Below are 27,062 nucleotides of genomic sequence, written 5' to 3' on the forward strand. Positions count from 1 at the left end.
CACCTCATCAGTTTGGTGCCAGGATTCAATGAACCCTCAGCACAACGTCTGGCACAAAGTAAGCACTTAATACATGGTAGAAAGTATTTCTTTAAAAAAGAAAAAATTTAGTTATTTAAGCCACGCTGCGCGGCTTGTGGGATCTCAGTTCCCTGACTAGGGATTGAACCCCGGGCCCTCGGCAAGGAAAGCACGGAGTCTTAACCGCTGGATCACCACGGAATTCCCAGAAATTATTATTTCTTAAATGAGTGAATAATAATGGCTAGTTGTATTAGGCTGAGCATTTTACCCACACATTGTGCTAACAGCTTTACGAACATTACCTTAGTTATTCTGCTAAACAACCCTTTAAATTGTCCCTGTTACAGGTGAGAAAAGAGATTCTGAATGAGATGGGAGCAGAGGCTGAATGTGATCCACCATGAGATATTCAATATGATCATTGTTATCTGGTAGCCAATAAGATAATGAGGAGATCCACTGTTATTAACATTGGAAGGCGTCCATTATGTGAGGAAAAAAGTAAACTACAAAATAATGTTAACAGCATGATCCGATTTTGTTTATGGAAGAATATCACTAAAACATTATCAATGATGATCCCTGATTAGTGGGATTATGGGTAACTTTAACTTCCCTTTTTAATTTTTCCCGTTTTGCTCTTTTCTGCCTTTCCTTCAGTGGAGCTATGAGCATGTATTATTTGTGTAATTAAAATCATGTTGTAAGGGTTTTAAATTTTTGCTTAAGAAGATCCCCAATGTTCAACTTGGCTTTCTTTTGTAGGCTGTTTTGAATTTATTTTTTATTTTTAAATTTTATTTATTTTTTTGCTGCATTGGATCTTCATTGCTGTGCGCGGGCTTTCTCTAGTTGCGGCCAGCGGGGGCTACTCTTCATTGTGGTACACGGGCTTCTCATTGCAGTGGCTTCTCTTGTTGCGGAGCACAGGTTCTAGGCACGTGGGCTTCAGTAGTTGCGGTGCATGAGCTCAGCAGTTGTGGCTCGCAGGCTCAGTACTTGTGGCGCATGGGCTTAGTTGCTCCGAGGCATGTGGGATCTTCCCGGACCAGGGATCGAACCCCTGTCCCCTGCATTGGCAGGCAGATTCTTAACCACTGCGCCACCAGGGAAGTCCTGCAGGCTGTTTAAAAGGAAGAAAACAGAAAACGATAGTACCCTCACTACTTTCAATTCCCACCCACCCCCTTTTTTTGGGGGGGTAGGGGGTCGGTTTAGCCTTTTGACAGAGATGACTGTGGCGAGTAAGCCAGAACCATACAATTCTCCATAACCCTGGAGTCAGGCGGACATGGGTTTGAATTCCAGCTTCACCGCGTGCTAGCTCTGTGACTAAGTTACTTAAATCTCTGTTTTCTTCTTCCTGAAAACGAGGTAACAGCCACCTTGTAGGATTGCTGTGAGGATTAAAAAAGACAAGACCTGAACAAGCACTCCTTGCCTGGCACGTGGAGAATGCCTAACCCTTGGTAGCTATTACTACCAGAGTTGAGATAAAAATAAGTTATTTTGGTCAGAATAAAGTGCATGACCTCATCACCACAAAACTGACAGAAGACAACTGCTGGGGGGCAGGGGAGGGGAGGGTCTTGGGTGACTGTTCTCCACACAGGCCCCCTCACATTTCTGGACCGCGACATCTACCTGCTGGAGCAGCTAAGGAACCAGCTTCTTAAAAAGGGATCAGGACAGCCAGTGCCCTGGCACATTGAGAAAATGTGTACCTTTGTTTCGGGCAAGAACAAAAAACAAATTTGTGACTTTTAGTTATAAAAACTATACAGCTGCCACTCATGAGCCGCACTGCCACACCCCACTTCTTCCCAAGGTTCACAGCCCCACCTCGACCCCAAGCAGTGTGAGCTCAGCATGTGAGGGTCGCTCCTCACCGAAGCACCTCTCCGACTTCACCTCTTCTGCAGCTGCAACACCTCCCCAGGAGAAGCCTTTTCTGCCTGAACCACCACAGCCCCCAAACCGTCACCTACACCTCTCTGGGTTTGCACCATGAACCCTGATTGAGAAATCCTCTTGCACGAAAACACGATAGTCTGCACTTGGTTAGGTAACTGAAAGAACTTGTTCAAGGGAGAAATCATAAAAATGACACACATATACCTTAAAGGTTTTACATCAACTTAAAACACATTGGTCCGGGACTTCCCTGGTGGTCCAGCGGTCAAGACTGCGCTCCCAGTGTAACAGGGAAGAGCCAATTTTGACTCCATGTTGGATCTGTTTCTTTGACTTTAGGCTTTGCTTTTCGTTGCTTTTATTATAGTCATACATAATGGCCTGCCTCAGGGAACCCTACCCACCTGTGAATGGCTGCAAGAAAGAAGAAACAAACACATCCCCTCCCCGGAGGCCGGCCACTCCAGGAGATGTTTTGCAAGACTGATGGCCCTTTTACTTTACTTCCTCCTCGCCTCTCCCTCTCTATGTACCTTTTTACTTTACTTCCCTCTCTGATTCTATAAAAGAAACTGGCATCCAGACCCCAGTAAGATGGTTTTTGGGGGGACTCTAGTCCACCATCTTTTCGGTCTGCTGGCTTTCTGAATAAAGTTGTATTCCTTGCCTCAACACGTTGTCTCCCTATTTATTGGCCTGTCGTGCGGCGAGCAGAGCGAGCTTGGACTCGGTAACACTGATGCAGGCAGCCCAGGTTCTATCCCTGGTCAGGGAACTAGATCCCGCATGCAGCAACAAAGATCCCTCGTGCCACAACGAAGACCAGTGCAGCCAAATAAATAAATAAATATTAAAAAAAGAAAAAGAAAAAAAAACCCCCAAAATCCCACATTAGCCCATCTTTTGACCCTGAGCAAGGCTTTTCATTGAGAAACCTCTGCTGGAGTTCTTCATCTTCCTTACATAAACTATGTCCTTACATAAACCAACAGCAGGGCTCCAGGTTTCTCGTTTTCTTTAACATGGAGTGAGAACTTACTTTCAATGTGAATGCAGAATCCTCAAGGACTCCCCCACCCCAACTCTTTTCAGTTGCCTTATTCACAATGAATTCGTGGGGTTTTTTGGGGGGGGGTAGGGGCTGAGTATCCCCTGCAGTGGAAGCGCAGAGTCCTAACCACTGGACTGCCAGGGAATTCCCTGAATTCGGTAGCATTTTGAGGAGGGCGTGGCAACTCACCTTTATCAGGTCTCTCCAGAGTATTTAACTTAGTTTTACTAGACTCTTTGACTACCGGTGGGCATATGCTCTCCATCACTAGCTTTGAGTGCCACAGTAATTCAAGTATCGCACAGAACGTTAAAGAGAGAATGGGGAGGGTCAGTGAAGAGTTTCTCGCAGACTGGTTCGCTCTCACATTCATCTCTGACGTGTTTATTATCCACGTCCGTGGTGTTCCAGTGAAGGCCTTGAAGGACTGGGCAAATGTCCATGGAAGTCCCTTTCTCACAGCTGATGGTGGATCTCCCTTATTCTATTTGGGAAAACCTATACGGAACAACTACCATTTTTGAAAATTTACTATGTACCACTTTCCTGCATACATGAGCTTGTTCTGATCCAGTATAACTTATTTGTACCCATTATAGATTTAATTTCTGCAACAGCACCATGAGGTTAAGGACCTGGCCTGAGGCTACACAACTGGAAAGCGAGCAGATCAAGTTAACACAAGGTTGTAAATCAACTATACTTCAATAAAATAAGTTAAAAAGAAAAAAGCAAGTAGCAGATCAGGGGACATTCTGTAGGGATTCAACAAAGGAAGGACTGAATCCAAGGGGTCCTGACTTTCTGATCATGCTAACAGATCTTCTCCGCATTTCCCAGTTTCTCTCCTCTAGAATGAAATTCTCCTCTAGAATGTTCTGACTGTGATCCCAGCCTCCGGGCTACTCGGCCACAATCAAGTCGAAAGCAACACACAGCAATATTTCTGAAAATCAGCCTTTTAATCTATTTGAACCCAATGAGTGGAGAAAGAACTAACATTTTTTTCCCTTGAGATTTTGTTTATAAGAATAATGGATCAGAGGTGTCTCTTCCATAGGAAACTGACATCCCCTATGTCCTCAAGAGTTGTTTTTTTTTTTAAATGCATAAACATGGGATTTCAATTCACTTGCATGCCATTTCCCCACCCTGCCCTGCCCACCCTCTACAGCCACACGTATTCACACACCCAAGGGGCTCCTTTCTGTAACTGGGGAAGAGAATGCAAAAAAAAAAAAAAAAAAAAAAAATCCATCTGAGTGGCCACAGATACCAGAAATACCCAAATGCAGTTTACACTCACATTCATCAACTCATATGCAAAAGGGGAAGCTTTTCTAATTGGAATCTAGAGTCAAAAATTACAAACGGCAGAGACTTGAACCATCCAGAGATAATTTAAAAAAGCCTTCCACTCCCCTTAATTACACGCCCCTTAATTACAAAAGTATGCAAACAATCTTGATATAAATGGAAAACAGGTGGACGACTCTCTCCCTGGGAAGTGGGGGGCATACCTAAAATTCCCTGGGTGTAATTCATGCCTGGACCATTGCCTCTCCCTTTCAGGACTAAAGGGGAAGGACAGCGGGGGAGCAGTGGGGTAGGGACCCACCCAAGAGCAAGGGAGGAAACAGTGGAGCTGCCCCAGGAACCAGGACCGAGTTAGTGTGTGGCCAGCCAGTGGGGAGCTTGGTGGGGCAAGTGGGCCACATCTGGGTTGCAGAGAGGTCCAAGAGCTATACAGCCTTGGGAGCCCCGAGGGTGGACACGCTAAGATGGGAGAAGGGCTGGTCTGCTTTGCTTCCCCCACCTAAGGCCTTGGGACCGACGGCAAGCCGCCTGGGAGAGGCTGAGACATGATTATCTTAGGGTCGTGGAAAAGGATGCTTCCCATCTGGACATAAGTGCACAAACCATGTCTGGCTCTCCAAGGATGACTTCCCAGTCACAGCCAGCCCCTCCACCAAGCCATGCTGTGGCCACACAGCACGGGGGCTGAGGCACATTGGCAGGGGGTTCAGAGGAACAAGATGAAGAGAGAGAGGAAGGGGAACTCGCCAGGCACCCAGGGACCCGTGGGCAGACTTGAGTCTACACAGCTGCTGCCCAACAACTGGGCATCTGCTTCTGGGGAAGAAAAGAAAGGGGTGGGGGTGAGGGCCTTGAGGCCTGGGCTCTAGGTTGGGCAGGAAGGGATGGAGCAGAAGCAAGGGCTCCATCTACAGGGCCACGTATCAGGGGCTTGCCTGGGAAGTAGCATTCTTTGTTGAAGGCGCCAGGTGGGAGGCACCTTTGGGCAGCCTGGTCCAAAGCCCAGAGCCCAGGTCTGCAGGCTGGCTGCCCAGGGGAGAAACCAAGTGATTAGTGGGACCAAACAGTGGGGAGATTGTCAAAGCCTGGCTGAGAGCTGGTCAACATAGATTCTGAGCTGCTCGCCCAACGGGGAAAGGACTGCAGTTTTCCCAGGAGTGGTCTCCAGCATTCCCGAACCTTCCCTGCCTGACTCTGGTGTTGGGGCTCCTCAGGGAAAGAAAGGGGCACCCAGACTTCAGGCAGTGTAATTCATCTACAGTTAAACATGGGGAAAAGAGGTAGCTGCGAACCCGTGAGCCACCCCCTCCCTCCCCTCACCCCCACTTTGGGACGCAGACAGATCCTGGGCCAGATAGAGGGCAGGAGGAGACGGGGCGCTGGAGACAGGGCTGGCGGTCTCCCTGGGTCCTCGGCCGTCGGGCCAGGCGGGTCGTCAATGCATCTTGCCCAGCTGGATCTTCTTCCAGGCCTCCGAGGCTGTGAAGATACACGAGTCCAGAATGCCGGCAACAGTGAAGGTCCCGCCGATGATGGCACAGATCTGAAAGGGGTGAGGGGAGGTCAGAGGTCAGCACTGGAGGGAGCACCAGGCCAGACGCCTCCCAAACCATGAGATGATGAGCTCAGCAAGTGCAGACGCTCTGCCCCGTGAGGCCCACCACGTGGTAACCAACAGGGGCTGGAACATACTCTGGGCTCAAAAACTCCACTTGTTGGATGATGAATGAAATAATAATAAAATAACCATTATCAGCTCCTTTCGTTCCCATATTAACCTTCTGAAAGGAGGGGGATTATTAGACCCATTTCAGAGGTGAGGAAACTGAGGCTTAAACAGGTAACTACGTTCGCATAATAAGTAGCAGAACTGTGACTTGAACTTGGGCATGTCTTTGATTCTGGAGGCTGTGGTCTTGACTTCTACTCTAAATTTATCAGATATTTACAATCCCATTTGCAGATGAAGGAACAGAAGTTTAGAAAGGCAGTGCCACTGGCCCAAGGTCATACAGCTAAGAAGTGGCAAAACCGGGACTTGAACCTGGGTCTGACAGGTCCAGGACCAGTGCTGCCAGTGACTGAGTAACATCTGGGGTGGGCTGAATAGGCAGCGCTGGCCTGGATGGGCTGGAGTGAGAAACAAATCTCCTCTCACCCTCAGAAGCTTGTACTATATCAGTGGGATGGGTAGTAATCAATCTTACCGATCAATGCAAAATTACAACAAAGGCAAGTGCTACAGAGGAGAGAGGGGCCTATGTTGCTACCAGAAATCTTGTATCGGGGCACAGTTTCTTACGGCCCTATTTACTTTGGGGACCAGATAATTCTTTGTTGTCAGAACTGTCCTGTACTCTGAAGAACGGTGAGCGGTATCCTGGGCCTCCACCCATGAGACGCCAGTACTACCTTCTCTTCCCTGCTGTGACAACTGAAATGACACATTGTCTCCAAACATTGTCAGATGTCCCCTGGAGGTCAAAACTGCCCGATTAAGAACTGCTGTTGTACGGGGATGGTCATGAATGTCACCTGTATGCCTGTACTTCCTCACTTCCTGCCACATCATAATATAAGAACTACAACAAGAGACAGCACTTACACAGCACCTTTCTGTGCCAGGCACGCTTTGAAATGCTCACGCCTCTCACCTCGCTGAATCCCCAGGCCAACCCTAGGAGGGAGGTACTATTCTTATAACTATATTACAGCCAGGGAAACTGAGGCACAGGGACACTCAGTCACTCGTCCAACGCCATGGTAATTAGTGGCTGAACTGGAGTTCAAAACTCTCAACATGGCCCTTTGCTGCTTCCCAGGCACGAAACAGCCTACCTAACGAATTATTCACTTTGCTTTGAAGTTGTCAGGACTCCACTTGTGATGTGTCAACATAATGCTATGTCTTCCTCAAAATTTTCTGGTCTACCTATGAGTTGCTTTCTGGCACCATCAAAGAACCAAAGTGCATAAAAGGTTTGCAAGGAAACTTTAAATGTACTTTTCCCCTAAAGACACACTTTATGTCGTTTATAAAAACCAATACCACCCACCAGAGGAAGGCACCTCTTCTCTCATGTACCCATGGGCCCAGAGAGGGAAGTAGTCTGTCCAAGGTCACACAGCAAGTGTGGGGCAGAGCCAAGTCTGTCTGCCCCCAGAGCTCTCACTCCTTCTCCCTTGCCACATTTAAGGGGCACTTAAATGACCACAGGTCTCAGAAGAAGCCAATCTGGGCAGCCCTGGAGGGCCCCTGAGGCCACCCTGGAGGTCCCATGGGAGGACTCTGGGAGACAGCAGTACCATACTGGGTCCTCTGGTGCCAAGCGAACAGGCCAGGAGACACAGCAGAGGCAAGAGGGAAGTGTGAATCGAACCGGCGTTTATTTTTAAAATTGTATTTCCAAGAGATGAGCTAAGCGGAGGCCTGTGAGGCCCCAGACAGACAGAGCAGGTCTGTATGGATAGGCTGTAAGTAGAGCAGCTGGCATTCCAGTAATAACAGCCCAAGAAACCAGAGCAACCCCCCAGGGAGAGAGGAGGATGGGGGGCGCTGGGGGGATTATTATGAAGTGTTTTCAGTGGGCAAGGCCTCTCCCCGCCGGCCTCAGAGCATGACGCAGGGCTACTTTTCAAGGAGGATGACGGCAGGGGAGCCGGGTTATTTTGGTAGAGTGGATCAGATGATGGGCGATTTTATACCGCAAAACGCTTTTAGAGCTTGGATCAGAGGATAGGAAAATGTGACTTAAGTGCAATGGAGCAAATAATAAAAAAATAAAAAATAACCACACACACACATCCATATTCATCCACACGCTTTGGAACCTGCGTGTGCCTATGATTCACACACACCTGGCACCCAAACTGAAGCCTCCGTTCACCGGGCGGGCCTGGAACAGAAGGAGACACGGCACATTCATTGAGGTACATGAGAAAACACAGAGCTGTGGGGAAACTGAGGCCCTGGGAGCATTCAAGCCGCCAGGCAGCTGACCCTGTCTGAGTTACTTACAGGGTGCCTAAGGCTAAGGGGCTCTTCAGGAAGCTACTGTGTGTGTCTACTGACATCACCCAATGCAGCTGTATGTCCCCCATTATTCTACGTCTATTCAAGGTGCTGGTCACTGGTCAATAGAGGAGGGGGAATTCTGACATATTCAGTGGGGCAGTGGAGGACTCCTCAAAAGCTGAGAGAAATCTAGCAGCCCGCCTGATGCTGCCATGGCCCCATTTTCATTATTTTGCCTTTGGCCTGCCTGACCTGCTCACATCTGCAGGTGGTGACTGGTGTGAGGTGAAGCAGGGGTCGTGAGGAGAGGGTCCTGGGCGTGCCCTGGATTTTGACAGATGGTAGCCACAGAAACCCCCAGCACCAGGAGGCTGCCACATCTGGACTCATCCCAGAAGGTGGTCAGTTGTGGCCATCCCTTATCCCGAGAAGGTCACGGTTTCTACATTCTGAAACGCAAGGAAATAAATGTAGCCACAAGGTTGCACCAGAGGGTATGTCTGTCTCTGGACTCAGGCTCTACCTTGGTGGTGGCGAGATCACAGGCTTTACCACATTTGGCTGACGGTTGGGGGTGGGGGGCGGGGAATGACCAACCACAGATGTTAGGAGGCTGACAGGGATCTTGAGAAGAGATAAAGAAAGGCCCGGTGGAAGGGAGGATGGTGACTTGGCATCTCCCTGGCCTGGGAGGATAGGGCCCAAGATAAATATAAATGAATAAAAAGGAAAACGAAGCAAATCATGCCCATGACACTTAGTTCCCTTGCATGTTGCTGTGCACGCAGAAGAGCTAGGAGAACCGGGCCTCCATGGTGTGCAGAGGCCAGGAGGCGTGAACCTCCTCAGGGTGCACGGCCAAGGTGGGGTGTGAAGACTGGGGAGCCCACAGTGTCCTTCCTGGCTGTGGCAGCAGAAAGAGCTTGGAATTCAGAAGCCGAGTCGTGGCTGTCGCTTTCTAACTCAGGACTTGGGAGAGCCTTCCTGGGCCTCAGTTATTTGATCTGCAAAATGGGAAAACTGTCCCTACTTTGCCAACTGTCATACCGCAGGCAATGCCTCTGGAGTGCCTAGCACTTAGTACGTGTTTAGTAAATGGTACCTAATCTCATCTTCCAGGTGACTGGAAGGCTCCAACCTTCTTGCTAAGACCTGAGATTTTCTAAACCTCTCTGAGACCCACGCTAAGAAGAACAATGGGTAAAAATATCACTTATTCCCCAGAGCAGGCCTTTGGGTCTCAATTTCCATTCTCTACCTGGCTCCTTAAGCAGAGGACAAGCCATTCATGGGAGGACAGGATGGCAAGGGTGTCCCAGGCACCACAGGCAGATTCTTTTCAGCTGCTCAGGTCCCAAGCCCTCTGAGGGCCCATTCTACAGAGGGAGTAGCTGAGGCCCAGACACGTGGGTTTGTCATAAGAACATCCCTGGGGGCAAAGCACCTCAGGCCAGAGGTTGTTTCCAGTCTTCGGCCAGGCAGGGAGCGACCCCTCACCCCCAGTCCCCTACCCCAACCCTACTGCTTAAAGCTCGCTTTCCCGACTGCCCCGGGGAGAGAGAAGAAAGCGGAAGAGACCGACCCACAGCAGGCTCAGGACATGTTCACTGAGTAAAGGAGTGTGTGTGTGCACGAGTGAGAACCAATAAAAGAGTCGGTGAGGGAGTGAGGGAGTGAATGAACGAACAACCTAGAAAAGGAGCAGAAGAATTCCACGCCCCAGGCAGGGGGCAAAGGTGACTCACACAAGGGGTGTCAGCCCAGGAGCTGGGGGTGTGGAGGTGACTCAGGATGCTGGGCCCACTTCCATGGCTCCCTGAGCCTCAGTTTCCTAACTTTTACAAACGGGAAGGCTAATCCTCACCCCTCAGGACTGCCCTGGGATTGCCCGTGTTACACATACACCCTTAAACGCCTGTTCCCTTGGTCCCTTGCTGCTGCTACGCTCTCGCATCTCCCAGCTTTGAGGCAGGGGGACAACTTCCGGGGGGGAGGGTGGAGGACGGGACAGCGGGGCCGCTGAGCCAGGAGGGGCCATCACAGCCGGGACCTGCAACCCTACTCTGGTCAGCAGCCCCCGCTCCAGAAATGAAGACAAGGACCATTTGCTATGCGGGCCCCAGTGAGTCGGGGCGAAGCACATTACTTTGCTCTCATCAGAAGTCATCAATAATGCCCCTCTGTTCTTACAACGAGGCTTCCTCCCTGCGGCTCCCCCAGCTTCCCGACCTTCCACTGTGGGGAGAATGAAGTCAGCTCGTCTACCTTGAAAGGAAGGTGTGTGTGTGTGCTCCCCTGACATTTTAATCACGGCTCTTGATTCCTTATAATATGGAGAGGACAAGTTCCAACCACACCAGCTGGAGGACTGAATCCCTCTGTGTTCCACCAGGCTCTGGAGTAAACATTCCTGGGGGCGGATACCAGCTCTGCGACCCTGGCCGGGAAAACCAGTTGACCTCTCAGAGCCTCAGTTTCTCTCATCTGTGAAATGGGGTCCACGATGAGGCCCTGTCTAGCTGCCTGATGTACCACCGTTAAGTGCCCGGGCACTGCTCGCTCACTCTACTCGTCCAGTCGGCCTTGCTTGAAAAGCTTGTGCAAAAGGCACAGTGTGAGGAAATAAATAATGAATCGGAGTCCCATCAGATGCCGGTGGCGGCAGACAGGCTGGAGCCTCGGATGAGAACACACCACGGCTGCGGCTGGGCAGAGGTGGAGGCTGTCGTGGAAGGGAAGCCGATGACTGGGCCTGGGAGAGGTGGGGAGGTGGGGAGGAGAGGGTGCGGGGGTCTCCAGTCAGTGGTGTCATGCCTGCCAGACTGCCCACTTGCACCCTTTAGTCCAGGAGCCTGGGGGCGGGGGCGGGGGAGAGTGGAGGCCCTTCCCTGCCATTTTTACGGTGGCTGCAGCTGCAAAATACCCACCGCCCCCTCTGAAGAAACCACCTCGGTGCAGCACCTACTGTGTGCCAGGCCTGAGATGGCACTTTCTTCCGCCTCCTCATTCATTCTTCGCGAGTAGTAGGGCAAATGGGATGCGCTCCATTTCACAGGTGAGGAAACAGGCTCAGAGAGGGACCCACTTGTCGAAGGTCACACAGCTACCAAGGAGGCAAGGGTGACGAGCATCCAGGTCTGGGAGGCTGCCAAGGGCCTGCTTTTTCCTGTTCCTCCACCTGCTTCTCTCCCACCTGAAGGCTCCCCTCACTTCCCATCTGCATGCCTGGATGGCTTCTTTATATTTTGTTTTCTCGGCTCTCTTCAGTCTTACGTATCAAATGTCCTAAAGGTAAGGGGTCTCCCTCAGGGAAGTTTATGAAGTTAAGACGCTGTGTGGCTGTAAAAATAAGTGTAGTTTATAAAAAATGGAGCCCATGCCTTTCTAATGTTCCTTATTCTTCTCAGAACCTGCCCTAGAAAAGAGTACCAGCCGTTCCTGTTCCAACTGTGATATCGGTGTTCAGACTCAGTTGGAGCAATCAGTCCCTGGTACACAACCTTCTGGAAGAACTAGCTTTGCTCAAACGTCCGGAAGGACCAGAATGGAAGTGTTTTTTTTACATACACATTTCCAGGCCTGAATAACAGGGCAGCTAATTTGGGTTCTGTTCTGCTCCTCAGATAATAGAAACTGTCTTGTGGGGAGTGGACCAAGGTGTACACCCTCCATGTGTCTGCTCACTGTTTCACACCCACTTATCTCCTGCCCGGGCTATGCCAGATCTGGGGAACAGAGGTGACTGAGAGCCAGCCCTCCTTCCTGGAGCTCACAGCCCTGGGAAGAGAGACACGCCGAGGAAAGCCCAAGTAGGAGAGAATGGAGGGTCTGAAGCGGCTGATGTATCAGTCCAGCTACCAAGCTGGTCTTTTCCCAACTCACACAGCCTCAGACGTAAAACCTTCTCAGTTTTAAGTTTGTCTTCTTTCAGTTTTTTTGTTTTTGTTTTTAACCATCCTATGTGCCCCCCACTCCACACACCTGCTGCCTTTTGTCAATGGAAAATCTTTGCAGGTGCCCAAACAGATGAGTGAAAGGTAACCAGATAAGGGCAGGAAAACCTGTGCACCACCAGCCAACCAGTCTTAGATGGACAGTTTGCTTTTTTTATGGTTTGCATGGGCGTGACTGTGATTTTATCACACATGCTCATAATATTGCCTTGTTTCCTGCTATAATATTTCTTCTTGATTCCCAGGACAGAAGTCACTGTATCCAATGATCCTGGTGTTCTATCAAGGGCTCCATGGCTTCTGGGGGCTCTATTGTTGGAACATCCTTGAGAGCCTTTGTTTTGGAAAATGAAGGCTCCCAAGCTGGTGATGGGAGGATGCGGCAGAGGCAAGTCTGGGGCTCAAGTCTCAGCCCTGACTTTCTTGGCTGTGAGATCTTGGAAGAGTTTCTTTACCTCTCTGGGCCTCAATTAATTCATATCTAAAACAGGAATGATATCATCTACCTTGGAGGGTTCCTGGGAGGGTTAAAGGAGAGGACTGTAAGATTACCTGGCACCTAGTAGATGCTTAATAAGTGCAGCTATATGATCACTTCTTTAAGCAGCTATCCCTTGTGTATTTCTAAGCACCTACATCCAGGCCAAGTCCTGTGCCGGACGCTAGGGACACAGAGGTGAGGCAGGCCTGGAGCGCATCATAATCAGGCCTGGCAACTATGAAATGCAATCTAAACTTTGGGGGATTATTTCACTGGCAAGGAGCACCTCGAGGGCAGGGGTGATGTGTAACTCAGCTATCCCTGTTATCCAAAGGGGGCATGTCATCATCACCAGCTGCTACTTTTTCGCAGACAAAAAAATGCCATGGCCATACTGACCCAATTTGGTACTTGGTGACTTCTAGTTGCTCCCCGCAAATAGAATAAAACACACACAAGGAAAGTGATGTGACACCTCCAAAGCCACCCGATCTGTCACCACCACCCACTTGAAGGCCATCTCCAAAAAGGGGCTTCAGCAAGTGGCAGGGGTAGGGGACAAATGTGCATGTGTGGGAGGGAGCACTTTGAAAGGGATCCCTTTCATGTTGTTAAACACCATCTGTTTTATTCTCTCAGTGGTGGAATTTTCTGGAACAGCACAAAGTGGAGGTCTGAGCAAGGTGCCCTGGGTGTCCAGAGAGGAGCCCGGGCAGCCTGCTGGAGGCTTCCAGGAGGAGGGCGTCCCCTCTGTTCAGGCAGGGCATGAAAAAAAGGTCCTTTCCAGACCATAAGAGCCTGGAAGGGGCAACCCCGACTAAGCCAGGTACTTGTTACTTAGAATGCCTCTCCCCTCCACACCCACTGCCCCGCCCCTGGCTGCACCCACCCCTCATTCCAGCCCACCCACAGCTGCCGCCGCAGCCCTGTGGCCACCACATGACAACATCCTGGCCTAAGCCCCCTCTTCAGCAGCCCCTCTGAGGAGCTATTTGCAGAGGCCCCCAATGCACACAAGTGTTTGATTTCATAAAGAGAGAAAGAGAAGTCACAGCAGGTGCCTCCACTTCCATCCCACCTCCACCCTGCCTGGCGAGGGCTCCCGGGGATCTTTGTGCTTGTGTGCCTGTGTGCAAGCATCCTCCCCACATCTGCCGCCCTGTGACAGAGGCCCCTGAAGCTCCACAATGACGCCATCTGCCAGGGACAGCCGGCTGGCTCGCTCTGGGCTGACCCCGTGGTTGTCGTGGCAACCAAAATGGCAGCATGGGGCCTTCAGAAAAACCACCAGGCTAATGATGTCAGGAGGTTCCCAGCAGCACGGCCCCCACTCAGGTGGAGGTGGGCAGGGCTGGGGTGCAGGCGGGGCTGGTGGCCAAAGGGAGGAGGAGAAGGCCTCTGGGTGATGCAGGATGAGCTCCTCCCCTGGGGTTTTTGGGACCTCCAGCTCTCAGAATTCCTTCCCCATTGAAAGAAGCCACATGGCCTTCACAAGATACGCTATGTCGGGCACCCTGGCATGTACTATTCCCTTTGCTAAGACCCTCTCTCCCTCACTCACCAGTCTAAAAAACATCTCCTCACCCTTCAAGACCCATCTTGGGGTTTCCTTCTCTGAATCTTCCAAACAGAAGGGAGTCTGCCACTGGGGTACCTGGTGCACAGCTCCATTGGAGCCCCTGCTGGATGGGACTGCAGTTCTGTGTGCTCGCCCATCTCCCCCACCAGCCGGGGAGCAGCTTAAGAGCAGGGATTGCATCTAACTTGCTATCCCTGCTGCAAAGCGCAGGGCCTGGCGCATGGTAAAGTTTAGCAAACATTTAGCAAATAAATGACGTCGCTTCATTTCTCAGCCACTTACCAAGGGATCTCAACACTCAGAGCCTCAGCTGTCTGGAATGCAGGGGAAACAGGAAGGGGGCCATGAAGATCCTTCCCGACCCTACAGTGAGGTGTGGGCACAGGGGTTTCTCTGCCACCATCAAGGCTGCAGACCCCAGGGCCTCTGAGATGCAGACCACGCCCACACAGAGGTACCTCCTTGTGTCTTCGCTTCTGTCCAATTCTGGGTATGCAGTAAGAGTACTGGCTGAGAATCGGCCCCAAGACCCACTTAGTGTGCTACCCTGTGGGGCTTTGGGTAGAATCACTTGCTCACAGATTCCCTGATCTGGAGCCAAAGGGTTAATAGGTATCCCTCCAAAGTGGCTAACCCTATTTACACCAGATAGTACACACAGGTCCCCTTGCTTTGCATCCTCCCAATCTTTACAGTGGCAGGTCTTTAATTTCTGCCAATCTGATAGGATTGAATTGAGTTGTTTTGAATCTCATTCCTCCAACTTCTAGTAAACTTGGGCGTCTTTCCACGGCCAGTGTGGTCTCTTCTGTCAATGGTCAAGTCCTTACCTATTTTTTTTTTTGGTCACTTTTTCTTACTGATTTGTAGAAATTTTTTTTTTAAAACGTATAAATTCTGAAGCATACTTCTTCCTTATATGTGTGGCAAATATCTTCTCCCAATCTGTGTCTGGTGTTTTAGCTTTATGTTAGGTGCCCTTGGTAGACCAGAAGTTTCAAATTTTTATGGAGTCAGAGAACAGCAAAAGGCCGTTTAGAGGCTCATATAAGCACCAAATTTTGACACCCTTTGTATCCACATGGCTTTCTATAATTTCAGAGCTTCCTTTCGTGCTTTGAGTCCCACGAGGCCCTGGGAGGTAGGAAAAGTGGGGACTGTTATTCCTATTTCATCAATTGTAAGATGGAGACCTTGTAGTGGACATCTGGCCTTTTGGCCGCCTAGCATCCAGTCTTTCCTCTTCTGGTAACTGGCCTCTGATTTTTCTCTTGGGGAACCCCACCCCCTCGTAATCTTTGTCCTTGCAGTCTGGGTGGGGCTGGCCAACTGGAGCACACCATTCATTCTCCAGGCCACAAGGATAGCATGGGACCTGAGCCAGGGCAATGACAGTGCCATTCTATCCAAAACTTGGGGTAGGATTACTGAGAAAGAGGTACTTTCTACTGGTAAATTTTATGTGAAAATGAAGCCAGTACAGAGGAGAGCAGGATGAAGACAGACCTATTCCAGACATTTGTACCTGGATCTAGCCATACCTGAAGCCCACTTATCCTTCAAGCCAGCTTGAGGTGGGGTCCTGTCTCTTCGGTAACAAGAGTCCTAATACAGACCTAGTCAGAGCAGGAAATGAAAGAGCCAAGACTGGACACCAAATTCTGAATCATTATTAAAAGTATGAAGAGGTAGAAAAGCAGTTTCTAAATCTAAGAGGGAGGGAAAATCACCTCATCTCTTCCACCTTCACTGACTCTGGCTTACCGAATTTCTCCAGGCCTCTTGGCTGGAGCAGGGCACTGTGACCTGGCTGTTCTGACCCCAAGGACATTTTCAATGGGAAGCCAGGATAGTACTTGATAGAAATAGTCAGCATCAAAGAAAACTGACATCAGCTTGAAGCAGCCTCACAGAAGATTGGACTTGGGGGAGACAATGGCAAAAAAGCAAAAAGAGAACAGGCAGGAAGGAAAGAAAGAAAAAAACCTGACAATATCAGCCCGTAGAGTTAGAAAATAGACATGGAAAAAAAATGAGTGACATCTTCACTGTAAAACTTACACAGAAAAGGATACGCCCTGCTAAGAATAATTTCCATAAAAATAAAAAACTGGAGAAAATCAGGAACATCTCACTGAGCCATATAAAGATGGAGTTGCTTAAGGAACGAAGTGATTGAGTGGCATTCCCACCTGGAAAAGAGTTTCTTGATGAAATGCCATCGATATTGATGTGCTTCTGATGACATTTCTAAACGTCCTGGAGGTCCCAGCCTTGTGTGGACAGGCTGAGCCCCTAGCCCTGTGGGCTGCATCCTGCTTCTCGGAGAACCGGTTGGGGTGCTCACAGCAGGCACCCTGCCCACTCACCGTGGTGATGAACCTGTACAGAGGCTGCCGTCTCTCCGTGTACTTGACCGTGATGGGGCTTAGGTCATAGCGGAACCAGATGGCGGGGATGATGCGGCCAGTGTGGCTGTAGGCGACGTACTCCTGAGGTGCAAGAAGAGCGGACAGGGGTTGGGGATGTGAGACTCAGGCTCAAACCCTGTCGCGTGGGCGATGGGGGGGATGGGTGGCAGAGGGTCCCCAGAAACCCACAAGAACGGGCTCTTCTCCCTCCCCCCCCCGGCAGAGCCAGGCTCCACGGGCCCCTCCTCTCACACCCTTCCCCCCAGTAGCTCTGCCATCAGCATCTGGATGGCCACCATTCACTGGGAGCATTTTGGACCCTTTGGACTGCTTGGAAATGGACTGCTTGACCTTGGAAGCAGCACCAGAATCAAAATAGGAGAGCAGAGCTGTCAAAGGACAAGTGTGAGTGGGCTCAGTTTGACTAAAGGCCTATTTCTCCCTTCAACGCCTGGGCCATGCAGAATCCATTTGTTTACTCAGTGATAGTTCACTGAGCACCTCTCCTGTGTGCTGGCCCCTTGCTGGTTGCTGGGGACCCTGAGGGGAGTACGCCCTGCCCCATCCCCAGAGGAACCCACAGTCTGGAGAAGGAGGCATGTAAAAATATGTGCAATACTGCAGCACCATGAACGAATGGCCCAATCTCCCCAGGGGTGTCTGGACAGCTTGGCAAGGAGGGGACAGTCCTCATGACATCCTGAGGGGGGTGTGCGTGTGTGTGAGTGAGATGTGGGGAGTAAGCTTCTTCAAAGAAGGAACACACAGAACTGGAAAGTCAGAGGGCACAGCCCCACCACAAGCCTTCCTCAGAAGGCACCGGCCGGGACTCCAAGGATGCCAAGGGGCTGAATTAACAGTGCATCCACTTCAGGGTGCTGCAAACCTCTCGGTTAGTCTCATTTGTCCTCAGCAACTGGAGACCAGACTTTAGCCCCAACCCCGAATGCTAAGGCCCAAGCCCTGCAGCTTCTTTAAGGACAACCCTGAAACTTGCCTCCTCTGCTGGACTGCCACTGGCCCCGATGGGTGCAGCCTCACGCGCTCACAGCGCGGGCCAGGGCTGAGGCCGCAGAGGGAGCTGAGCAAGCTGTCCTGGCTGCTGGGCCTTTGCCAAAGCCTCAAGGGAAGGAGCCTTGGGCAAAACAAGATCAGCTTTCCCCAGGGAGAGCTCATGGGGCAGGGTGACTGTCCGGGTCACAGCCCAGAGCTGAGGGACAGAGGAAAATAATAAAAAACAGCGGCAGTAGGTACCATTTGCCAAAGCCTTCTTTGTGGGTTCGGTGGTTTTCAAAGCACTGCCTCATCTGACAGCGACCTTATGAGGTGGGCACCATCCCCGTTTTACAAATGAGTAAACTGAGGCACAGAGCAGTTATATGACTTGTCCCAGGTGACAGAGCTAGTGAGTGACCGAGCCAGGTTTGAAACGCAAGCTTTCTCCACAGCCCACACTCTTTCTGTTCACACTGCCTCCACTTTCTCCCATTTGTCAGATGCTGTCAGCACTTGAGGGTTCCAGTGAGATGCCCTCCAAGAAACAGGACCCCTCTGCCTCGGAGAGATACACCAGAGCATCAGTGTAGGTGGAGCAGAGGAGAGGGACCCCAAGTCACCCAAGAGAGAGTAGCTCCCAGCCTGGCAGACTCGGAGGCCCCTGGTTCAGACTGAACAGGTGATGTGATCAAGAGACCAGGTTTTGGAGCTGGAGGAGAAGCTGGTTCTAATCCCCATTCAGCCATGTTATAGCTCCAGGACCACCTCTCAGTGCCTCAGTGGCCAAATCTGTAAAATGGGGACAATAATAGTCCCAATGTCAGAGCTGCCTTGATGACTGAAAAAGATGGTGGAGGTAGAGAGCTTAGCATAATGTGCAGCCCATGGTAAGTAATCCATAAATGATAGCTACTATTCTTACTATTATTATTATTAGAGCCAAACAATATATCATCTTAAGGGGTCTGGGTGGTCCTGGAACAGAAAAAGGAGAGTCCTGGTGTAAAGGGGTCTATTGGGGGTGCCTCAACCCATGGGCTTCAAGCATTCATGTCCCATGGCAGGGTCATCTCTAGGGAGACTGAGGCTGTCTTGGCTTGAAACCACTGTCTGTCACCCCATTCTGCTGGCTCCGACTGTGCTTTGCTTCCCACCAAGGCCTGCCTGCATCTCCGTGAATTTGAGTATTGGGGTCCTGGGACATACCTGTTAACCAACAGCCATCTGGTGTAATTCCAGAGCCTCATGATTCTGGATAACGAGCTTGTGCCCCATGAGCCAGGGCATCCGTTGTGTGCTAACCAATCAGGGTCCCGTGCCTGAATGATCAGGGCCAGATACAGGGCAGTGGAGATGTCTACAAGCCCTAGACTTTGGGACAGGCCACCTGCCTGCTCTTTCTCCAACAGATCACACCCTATGTCCCGGTTCGATTTCCTCCCCTTGACTCTGAGACTGGCCTCCCATCTTTACCCAGGGTAGATCACCCCTCCAGGAAAGGCCCGTTGAAGGGAATCAGAGGAGATCGCGCCCAGACACTTGTCACCTCGGCTCTCAGCCAGCAGAGGGCGCGATTGCATGCAGCTGCCACCCGTGTACCTTGTTGGCCACCGTGTACTGATAAGAGTACCGCTGCTTGCCACTCTTGTCCTCGTAAACCGTGGGCACGATCTTCAAGATGTAGTCGTGGGAGGCGAGGGCTGCGGGAAGGACACAGCAGCATGAGGCAGGGGGACGGGTACTGCCCGGCCGGCAGCTCGTTTCAACCCTAAACCTGCTTGCCATTGCGGGGTGTGGGGAGGTACTCAGTCTGCACAATTTCACCACCAAACGACCCCTCTTCATTTCTCCCTTTGGGCACCAGGAATCGAAAGACTCCATTGGTCAGAATCTTTTCTCCTGCACTGTATATAATGTTCAATTCTAGAAACAACCCTAATGTCCATCCACAGGGCAGCTGCTGAGGAGGGGGGTGTGGAAGAGGCCACTCTCCAAGGGGGTATCATTGAGTGAAAAGAACTAAGTTAGGGACCAGGGTGAATAACATGTTTCCATGTATTGGGGGCAGGGAAGACTCACTCCTCTACCTGCGTGAAGAATGTACAGAAGAATTTTCTGAAAAGATGCCCAAGAAACTATTAGCGGTTCTAGCCTCTGGTGGGGGGCGGGACAGGAGGCAGGATTTGATAAAGGTCACATTTTGTTGTGCACCCTCTCGTCCTGTTTGAATACTGTTACTTTGGGAAAAAACTGGGTTCAAGTTTTAAAAAAGAATCCACCAACCAGAAAAACTGCACCTATCTATAATGACTGATTAATTTCTCTCCCCATTTTCAATTAATGGGAGATTAGTTCTTCCTCCACCTGGTCCTGTCATATTCCACTGTAACTCTTACCCCTTCCCCACTGGATGGGGGAGACTGCGGAGGGCAGGGACTGAGCCTTACTCATCTCTGTGTCCCTAGAACCCTGCACAAGGCCTGGTACGAAGTGGACGGTGGCAAATGCTTACTGAATGAATGAATGGATGGAGGGCTGACTGGACAGAGGCATGAATAGAAGAACAGATGAATCAGCTTCTGATAAGCATGAGGTAACCGGAATCAAACACTAGGCTGATAGAATGCTGGCCCGAAGCTGCTATATAGCATCCCGGGAAAGGTGATATTCCCTTGGGCCTTCTGAGATGCTGGGAGAAGCTCACAGACCTCTCTATTGTTGCCTTCTAGAATCTCGGGTCAGGGACCACGCAGCTAAAACAACACAGAAATTCAGGCTTGTGGGCTCTAATCCTGGTCTCCCGGCTGAGTCAGTCCTGAGTCTTTGGACTCATCTTCTGTGAAAGGGTAGGGGACGTAGATGGTGTTCACAGCCTCTTCCTGCCAACACTGCGTCTTGGTAAGGAAAGGGTGGTGTTTCTTGAACCCTCTTGAGACCTGACTCCTCTAAAAACCTGGGAAAAGTCCTGCAGCCTCAGGGCTAAGCCCATGAAGACCCCAACATCCCTCTGCTCAACCCCACCGGTGCTCAGATTTCAGGAGCACTAGGGCCACCCAGGATTTAAAAGGCAGACACCCGGGCCTCACCCCAAGGGTTCTGTTCAGTGGGTCTGGGGTGGGGCTCAGAATCTGTATTTTAAGCCAGGAGCACAGAGACCACACTTGAAATACGGAGTTCCAAATGCCCACGGCCCCGCGTTAAAAACCTGAAGGAACGAGAGAGTGAATGCCTTATGAAAATCACACCTGTAATAGTTCTGTTCAAATCTGTAAAACACACAGACGATCGTAAAGAAAAAAGATATCACCCACAAAGCCACCCTCCACAGAATATCGGAGATTCGCATTCTCACGTAGACACTGCTAGACTTCTATTTATACTTATATTTCTATTTCCCTAAACATAAATATAAAATTGGATCGTACTGAACCTTCTTCTGAGAACTGAACACCATGGACGCTGTTTCAGGTCTAAGATACAGCGTAAGGTCTACGGCATTGGTTTTATCCATCGCCATATCCCCTCGCACAGCGCCTGGCACATAGCAGATACAGCGTAAGGTCTACGGCATTGGTTTTATCCATCGCCATATCCCCTCGCACAGCGCCTGGCACATAGCAGATACAGCGTAAGGTCTACGGCATTGGTTTTATCCATCGCCATATCCCCTCGCACAGCGCCTGGCACACAGCAGGTGCTCAATAGCTGCTTGCTGCCTGAACACCAGCGAGGTTCTGACACATCACGGTCACTGCACTCATCCCCCAGCAAGGCCATGCACAGTGTGCTCAACCAGGCCCCTGGGGCCAGACACTGACGCTGTGGCTCATTTTCACTCTTATAAACAATGACCTAAACAACCATTATTTTCCTAAATCCTTGCACACTCTCGTATTTGTTTCCTTAGCTTACTCTCCTCTAAGTAGAATTGATGACTCAAAGGCAATGACCAATTTTAAGGCCTTTGGTACAATAGAGTCACTGCCAGTATCTTCAAACAGAGTGGTCTGTGCTAGGAAGAAAAACAGGTGTGTTGCTAGGCCTGGGGGTTATTGTACAAAAGGTGGTCAGGGAGGGTCTCTCTGAGGTGGTGGCATTTGAGCTGAGACCTGAATGACAAGAAGCAGCCCCCCATGGAGGACCTGGGAGCAGAGGGACAAGCGGTGGGGACAGGGTTGGGGGGGTACCAGGCTTGAGAGCTGAGGAAATGAGAGCCCGCTCTACCCCGGCTGTCTGGTGCATCTCATGCATCTCTCTTTCCACTGAAGCCAGCCTGAGATGGCTTTCGTCAGTAGCCCGGGAGCAGGAAAGGTTTTCTGCCCACACCCTCCATCAGCTTGCACACCCTGGGGCCTTCCTAGCTTGATCTTCTTCCAATATCAGGCAGCTGAGAGGTCCAGGCTAATTGCAAGCAGGTGGGGACAGGCCCCTTGGGACAACACGCTGCCCGCACGCAGAACCACGATGAACACCCCACCATACGAAGAATCGTCTCCCTTCAGTATAATCAGACATCTGCGTGAAAACCAGGGGGCGCAGTTACACACTGACATGCTGCGGGAAGCAGCATGAGTGGGTACGGACCCAGCTAGGAAACAATACGGTAAATGTAAAGCAAGTCTTGTAGATATCAGAGGCGTTACTGCAATGGTGAAAAGGTAGAAACCACAGACGTTTTCCGTGAAAAGACAGTGCCTTAAAGCACAGCAGAGCTGCTAGATGGGCAACCGTGCCTCCATTACCAGTGGAAAAACTGTACACGAACTGTGGTTATGATATACCACCAGGCACAAAAATCGGAAGGTAAGCTGCTTGGAAAAAATGACTTCTGCTCACGGGCAAGGATTCCCAGGGACACGGAGAAATGAGAAGCTTGATTTGTTGGGGCAGGTCATGGAGGGCAGTCCTCTTTTGCTTGGATTATCCCAATTCCATTCCGTGCTTAGGCTGGTAGAGAGCACAGGCACACCTCGTTTCATTGCTTCACTTTATTGCCCGTCAAAGACACTGTGTTTTGTTTTTTGTTTTTTTGGGTTTTTTTACAAATTGAAGGTTTGTGGTAACCCTGTGTTGTCAGATGACGGTTAGCATTTTTTAGCAATAAAGTATTTTTAAATTAAGGTATTTACATTGTTTTTAAAGACATAATGCTACTGCACACTAAACAGACTTCAGTGTAGTGTAAACATAAATTTCCTATGTACTGGGAAACCAAAAAATTCCTGTGATTTGTTTTAGTGCATTATTCACTTCACTGAGGTGGCCTGGAACCGATCCCATAATGTCTCCGAGGTCTGCCTGTGAATGTGTTTTAAGAAATGATTAAGGACATATGGGTGAAAAGGTGAGCTCAGGTGAGGAAATAAGAAAGGCCTTGGTAACCTGTCCTACAGAACCCAGTGGGTGGATCCGCTTGAGCAGACAGACCTCCCAGGCCCGTTCTGTGCAAGGCCCCACGTGCGTCTGCACAGGTGTGCAGGTATGTGTGCTCTTCTGCGGGTCTGTAAAGACGTGGCACGCTCTTTAATCTGGGCCAAGGTGCCAGGGAGCCCAGCGGGGAGGAGGCTCAGGGAGGGGCCCTTCGTGGGTGGGAGGGGCTGAAGCAGGAGGAGGGGGTGGGGTGGGGGGCAGCCCAGGCGGCCAGATCTGGCTGAGCCACCCACAGCCCTGTTCTCACGGTGCCACTTGGAGCCAGGATGAATTCTGGCTCTGTCACCACTCCCTGTGGGATCTAGGGTGATCATCTCAACTGACAGCAATTATGTGGCAGTAACGATAATAATAACGATAACATCCGGTATTCATGGAGCAGTGATGATGCGCCTAGGACTGCCACGACAAGTCACTTTTCTTCCCTTCTCTGTGAGATGGGGATAATTCCACTTCCTCACAGGCTAGCTGTGGGAATGAAGCATTAACAGCTTGGCTTACGGCGAGGGCTTGGTAAACGTTCCCTCCCTCTCCACCCGGTTCCCTCCCTGCTGCACTGGGAATCTTGGGGCAGAAAGCTGTTCTCAGTGTGGGTATGGGGTACATACGGTTGGAGGTGAGTCTGTCTGCTCCCCCAAGAGCGTTGAAAGCTCCGTGGACGTTCTGGACCTGTGGAGAAGCACAGTGAGGGACCGACCCCAGGATGCTACCACCTCTAGGCTTGGTCCTGGCTGTGGGAGAATGGCCAGGTGCAACCTGGTCTAGGGACCTTACCCGTGTGCAAAACGGGGATCCCACATGGTCTGTCTCGTAGAGGCGTCGTGGGGAGCAAGATACAGACACGGCAGAGGCCTGACACATGGTAGGCGCTAGTTTGCTTCCCATCTTGAGCACCTACTATGAGACACTCAGTCCTGGGTACTTAGCGTCATCTCATTTAATGCCCCTAATGATGGACCATGGGCCCATTTTACAGAAGAGGAAACCAAAGCTTGGAGAAGCACCAAAATTTGTCCAGCATCTCACAACTGGGAAGTGGCTGAACTGAACTCTGAATTCAGGTCTGTCTGACCTCAAGCCTACATGGAGTGGCTCTTTCCATTAAGGCACACAGAAAACTCAAGCAAAGGTAGAGCTGGGTCTCAGCATGCTCCTCCTGAGACCCCCCACAGCCCTCTGAAAGAGGACCCAGGGCTGCTGGCCTCCGACCCTGTCTGCTGTGGGGAACATATAGCAGTTGTGAAGACACTCCTCCTCACGGCAGCCGGCCCAGCTGTGTCCCCCTGGCAGGGGCTGAAGGCCACGTCCCACCTCTCCTCTGAGGACAACGGGAAACCAGGTCAGCCTCAAGGAGAATCTAAAGCAAGACAAAGTATGCCCGATACATGGAGCATGTCATCATGGGCATGGTTAACAGGGGCTGCTGGGGTAGGCATCCTGGAGGGCTTCCTGGGGGAAGTAACACTGACACCAAGATTTGTAGGAAAGTGGGAAGTTAATCACGCCAGTAGCTCATGCAAACACATGAGTCTGGAGACTGAGAAACAGAGCCCGTGAAGCCCTAGAGAGGAAGGGGGTGAGGAGTGGAAAGGGAAGAGGTCAGAGAGGTAGGAGGGGACAGGCTCCTGCAGCGAGGGCCACTCCAGGAACAGTGGGTGACCTGACCCTGGTCCTGGTCTCAGGTCGCTGATGTTGATCGAGCACTTAACACAACTGCACACGCTTAAGAAGCTCAGAGGAAAGCTTGTCCATTGCTGCCTCGGGACTGACTGTCTAAAGACTTGGTTTCTAACCCAAGAGGACAGTGGCTGCAGAGGCAAGAGTGCTAGAATAGTCCCTCACATCGTTGCATGTCAGGGTTTTATCTGACATTCATTTGTACGATTATCTGATTCATGTCTGCCCTCCCCTCTAGACTATACAATACTTCACGTGGGCAGGGACCACGCTCATCCTCACCGATATGTGCGAGACCTGGCACATAGTAGGTGCTCAATAATTACTTGTTGACTGGATGATGGATGGATAGATAAATCCTCAGCTCAGTGTTCTACATCTTTAAAAAATCCTATTTCCGCCATAGGGCCAAGCGGAAGGCTATTACTGTCCTGTTCTATAGCAGCAGACAGCAATGCAAGGCTGCCCCTCTTCTTCCTCTCTTCTCCTCCTGTCCCCTGGCCTTGGCTGTAGCCCTTTCCTCACCTCCCTACCTGCAGCCTTGCCTCACGGCCGGTCTTCCACATGGCAGGTGGGTGCTCTTTCTATGACACCCACCGGCCTGGGTCAGCCCCCACCTTCCTAAACCTGTCGTGGGTCTCTCGCTCCACCTAAAACTCTGCTCCCCCCTCCAGATGGACACTGCTGAGCCCTCTCTGCTGACTCTGATGAGCCTCTGGAATCTCATGTACAGAACATCATTCTGATGTCATGGATACTTGCTGATCCATTTTTTCTGAAAGTGACCTTGAGGGTCTTTTCTATGAAAATGACTGGTTGGATGTGCCACAGAGTGGGTTCTCTAGGACAGGGGTGATATGCAAGACTTCCCTGTCCTGTGCGTGGCTAGATCCTTCTCACCCTTTAGCGCGTGGGTCAGATGTCACCTGAGATGTCACCTCCTCAGGGAAGCCCTCCCTGACCTCCCAGGCTTGGGGGTACCCGCCCCCGCCTCCACATCACTGTCCCGAATCCTATGCTTCTCTTGTCCCTTGTAACTACATTTATTTACATTTAATCTCTTCTTCACTTGAGGGCAAGAATCCTGTATGGTTTATCCACCGCTGTTACCCCAGAGCCTTGCACAGAGCCTGGCGCAGAGCAGAAATTTTGAGGGGGTCTGATGAATCCATGAACCTATGAGGCACAGTCCAAGAAGACCCGGGGCCAGACACACCTGGTTTTCAAGCTGTATGACTCTGGGCAAGTTACTGAACTTCTCTGACCCTGTTTCTTCCTCAGGAAAAATAAATGCCACCCAGCATCCTTCAGGGAGTTCTTGCGAGGGTTAAACAGAGGGTCATCTAAACACTGCTCTCTAGGTGAGAAAGTGCAGGCTTCAGTGCAGGCTAAAGAGGTCGAAAGTTCCCATGAGGAAGGAGTGTGGATTCTGGTGGTGCTGCCAGTGAGTTGCACGGCCCTGGGTCGTGACTCCGGTCTCAGTCTCCCCACGTGCACACTGGGGTTCACAGTGCCTGCCTCCCCGGCTGTGTCGAGGATCTGCTGAGCTGGTGGGTTGCAAAGGCAACTGGGGTGCTGTCCAGCGCTCATATATGGAGGGCCCTGTGGCTTCTCAGCTCCCGTCCCACTGGGGTGGTGAGCATCCCACGTCTGTCTCCCCCATGGCCGTGTGAGCCCCTGTGGGCCGGCAGCATCCTACCCTGCAGGGCCTGGTGCAGAATGAGAGCACAGAGGACAACTACAATGGCCACAGCTCATTTCACTGACTGGTTACTCTGTGCCAGGCAATTGTTCTAAGAGCTTCACGTGCATTAACTCATTTTATCTTCACTACAATTCTATGAGGCAGGTACAATTGTTGTCCCCATTTTACAGATGAGATAACTGAGGCTTAGCAAGACTAAATAATTTCTCCAATATCAGACAACTGGTAAGTGGTGGAGCCAGGATTTGAACCCAGCAAGGCAGGCTGGGGAACGTCCACACAGCAGTCCCTTGGATGGAGAGATGGGAGGTGTGCGTGTGAAGCCTGTGTGAATTCACCTGCAGGAAGTGAGTCCACGGTCCCAGGGCAGGCCATGCTTCACTGAGTGTGTAGACAGCAAGTCTGGCCCAGGGAGACTGGGCCTTCTCTGTTCCCAAGCACCGTCTCCCAGAGGAAATTCTCTGGGGCCTCTAGGAAGGCTGGGAAGGCGATGACCGGGTCACTTGGGC

At 50.9% G+C, this 27,062-nt stretch overlaps 1 protein-coding gene across 2 annotated transcripts in view; it reads right to left on the minus strand.

Annotated features, from left to right (window-relative positions):
- Positions 1 to 4,145: 4,145 nt before the first annotated feature.
- The window catches only part of ERGIC1 (endoplasmic reticulum-golgi intermediate compartment 1), a 105,412-nt gene continuing 82,495 nt past the window's right edge, over positions 4,146 to 27,062 (minus strand). For both annotated transcript variants that reach the window (XM_082836576.1, XM_082836575.1), the window contains exons 7-10: positions 23,780 to 23,840; positions 19,341 to 19,441; positions 16,704 to 16,826; positions 4,146 to 5,849 (exon numbers count right to left, since the gene is read on the minus strand). In XM_082836576.1, the coding sequence (XP_082692702.1) occupies positions 5,742 to 5,849; positions 16,704 to 16,826; positions 19,341 to 19,441; positions 23,780 to 23,840 (393 nt within the window). In that variant the 3' untranslated portion in view covers positions 4,146 to 5,741. The remainder of the gene's footprint in view (positions 5,850 to 16,703; positions 16,827 to 19,340; positions 19,442 to 23,779; positions 23,841 to 27,062) is intronic.

This window comes from Leucopleurus acutus (assembly GCF_964270905.1).
Source record: "Leucopleurus acutus genome assembly, chromosome: 3".
In the NCBI taxonomy this organism is placed as follows: domain Eukaryota; kingdom Metazoa; phylum Chordata; class Mammalia; order Artiodactyla; family Delphinidae; genus Leucopleurus; species Leucopleurus acutus.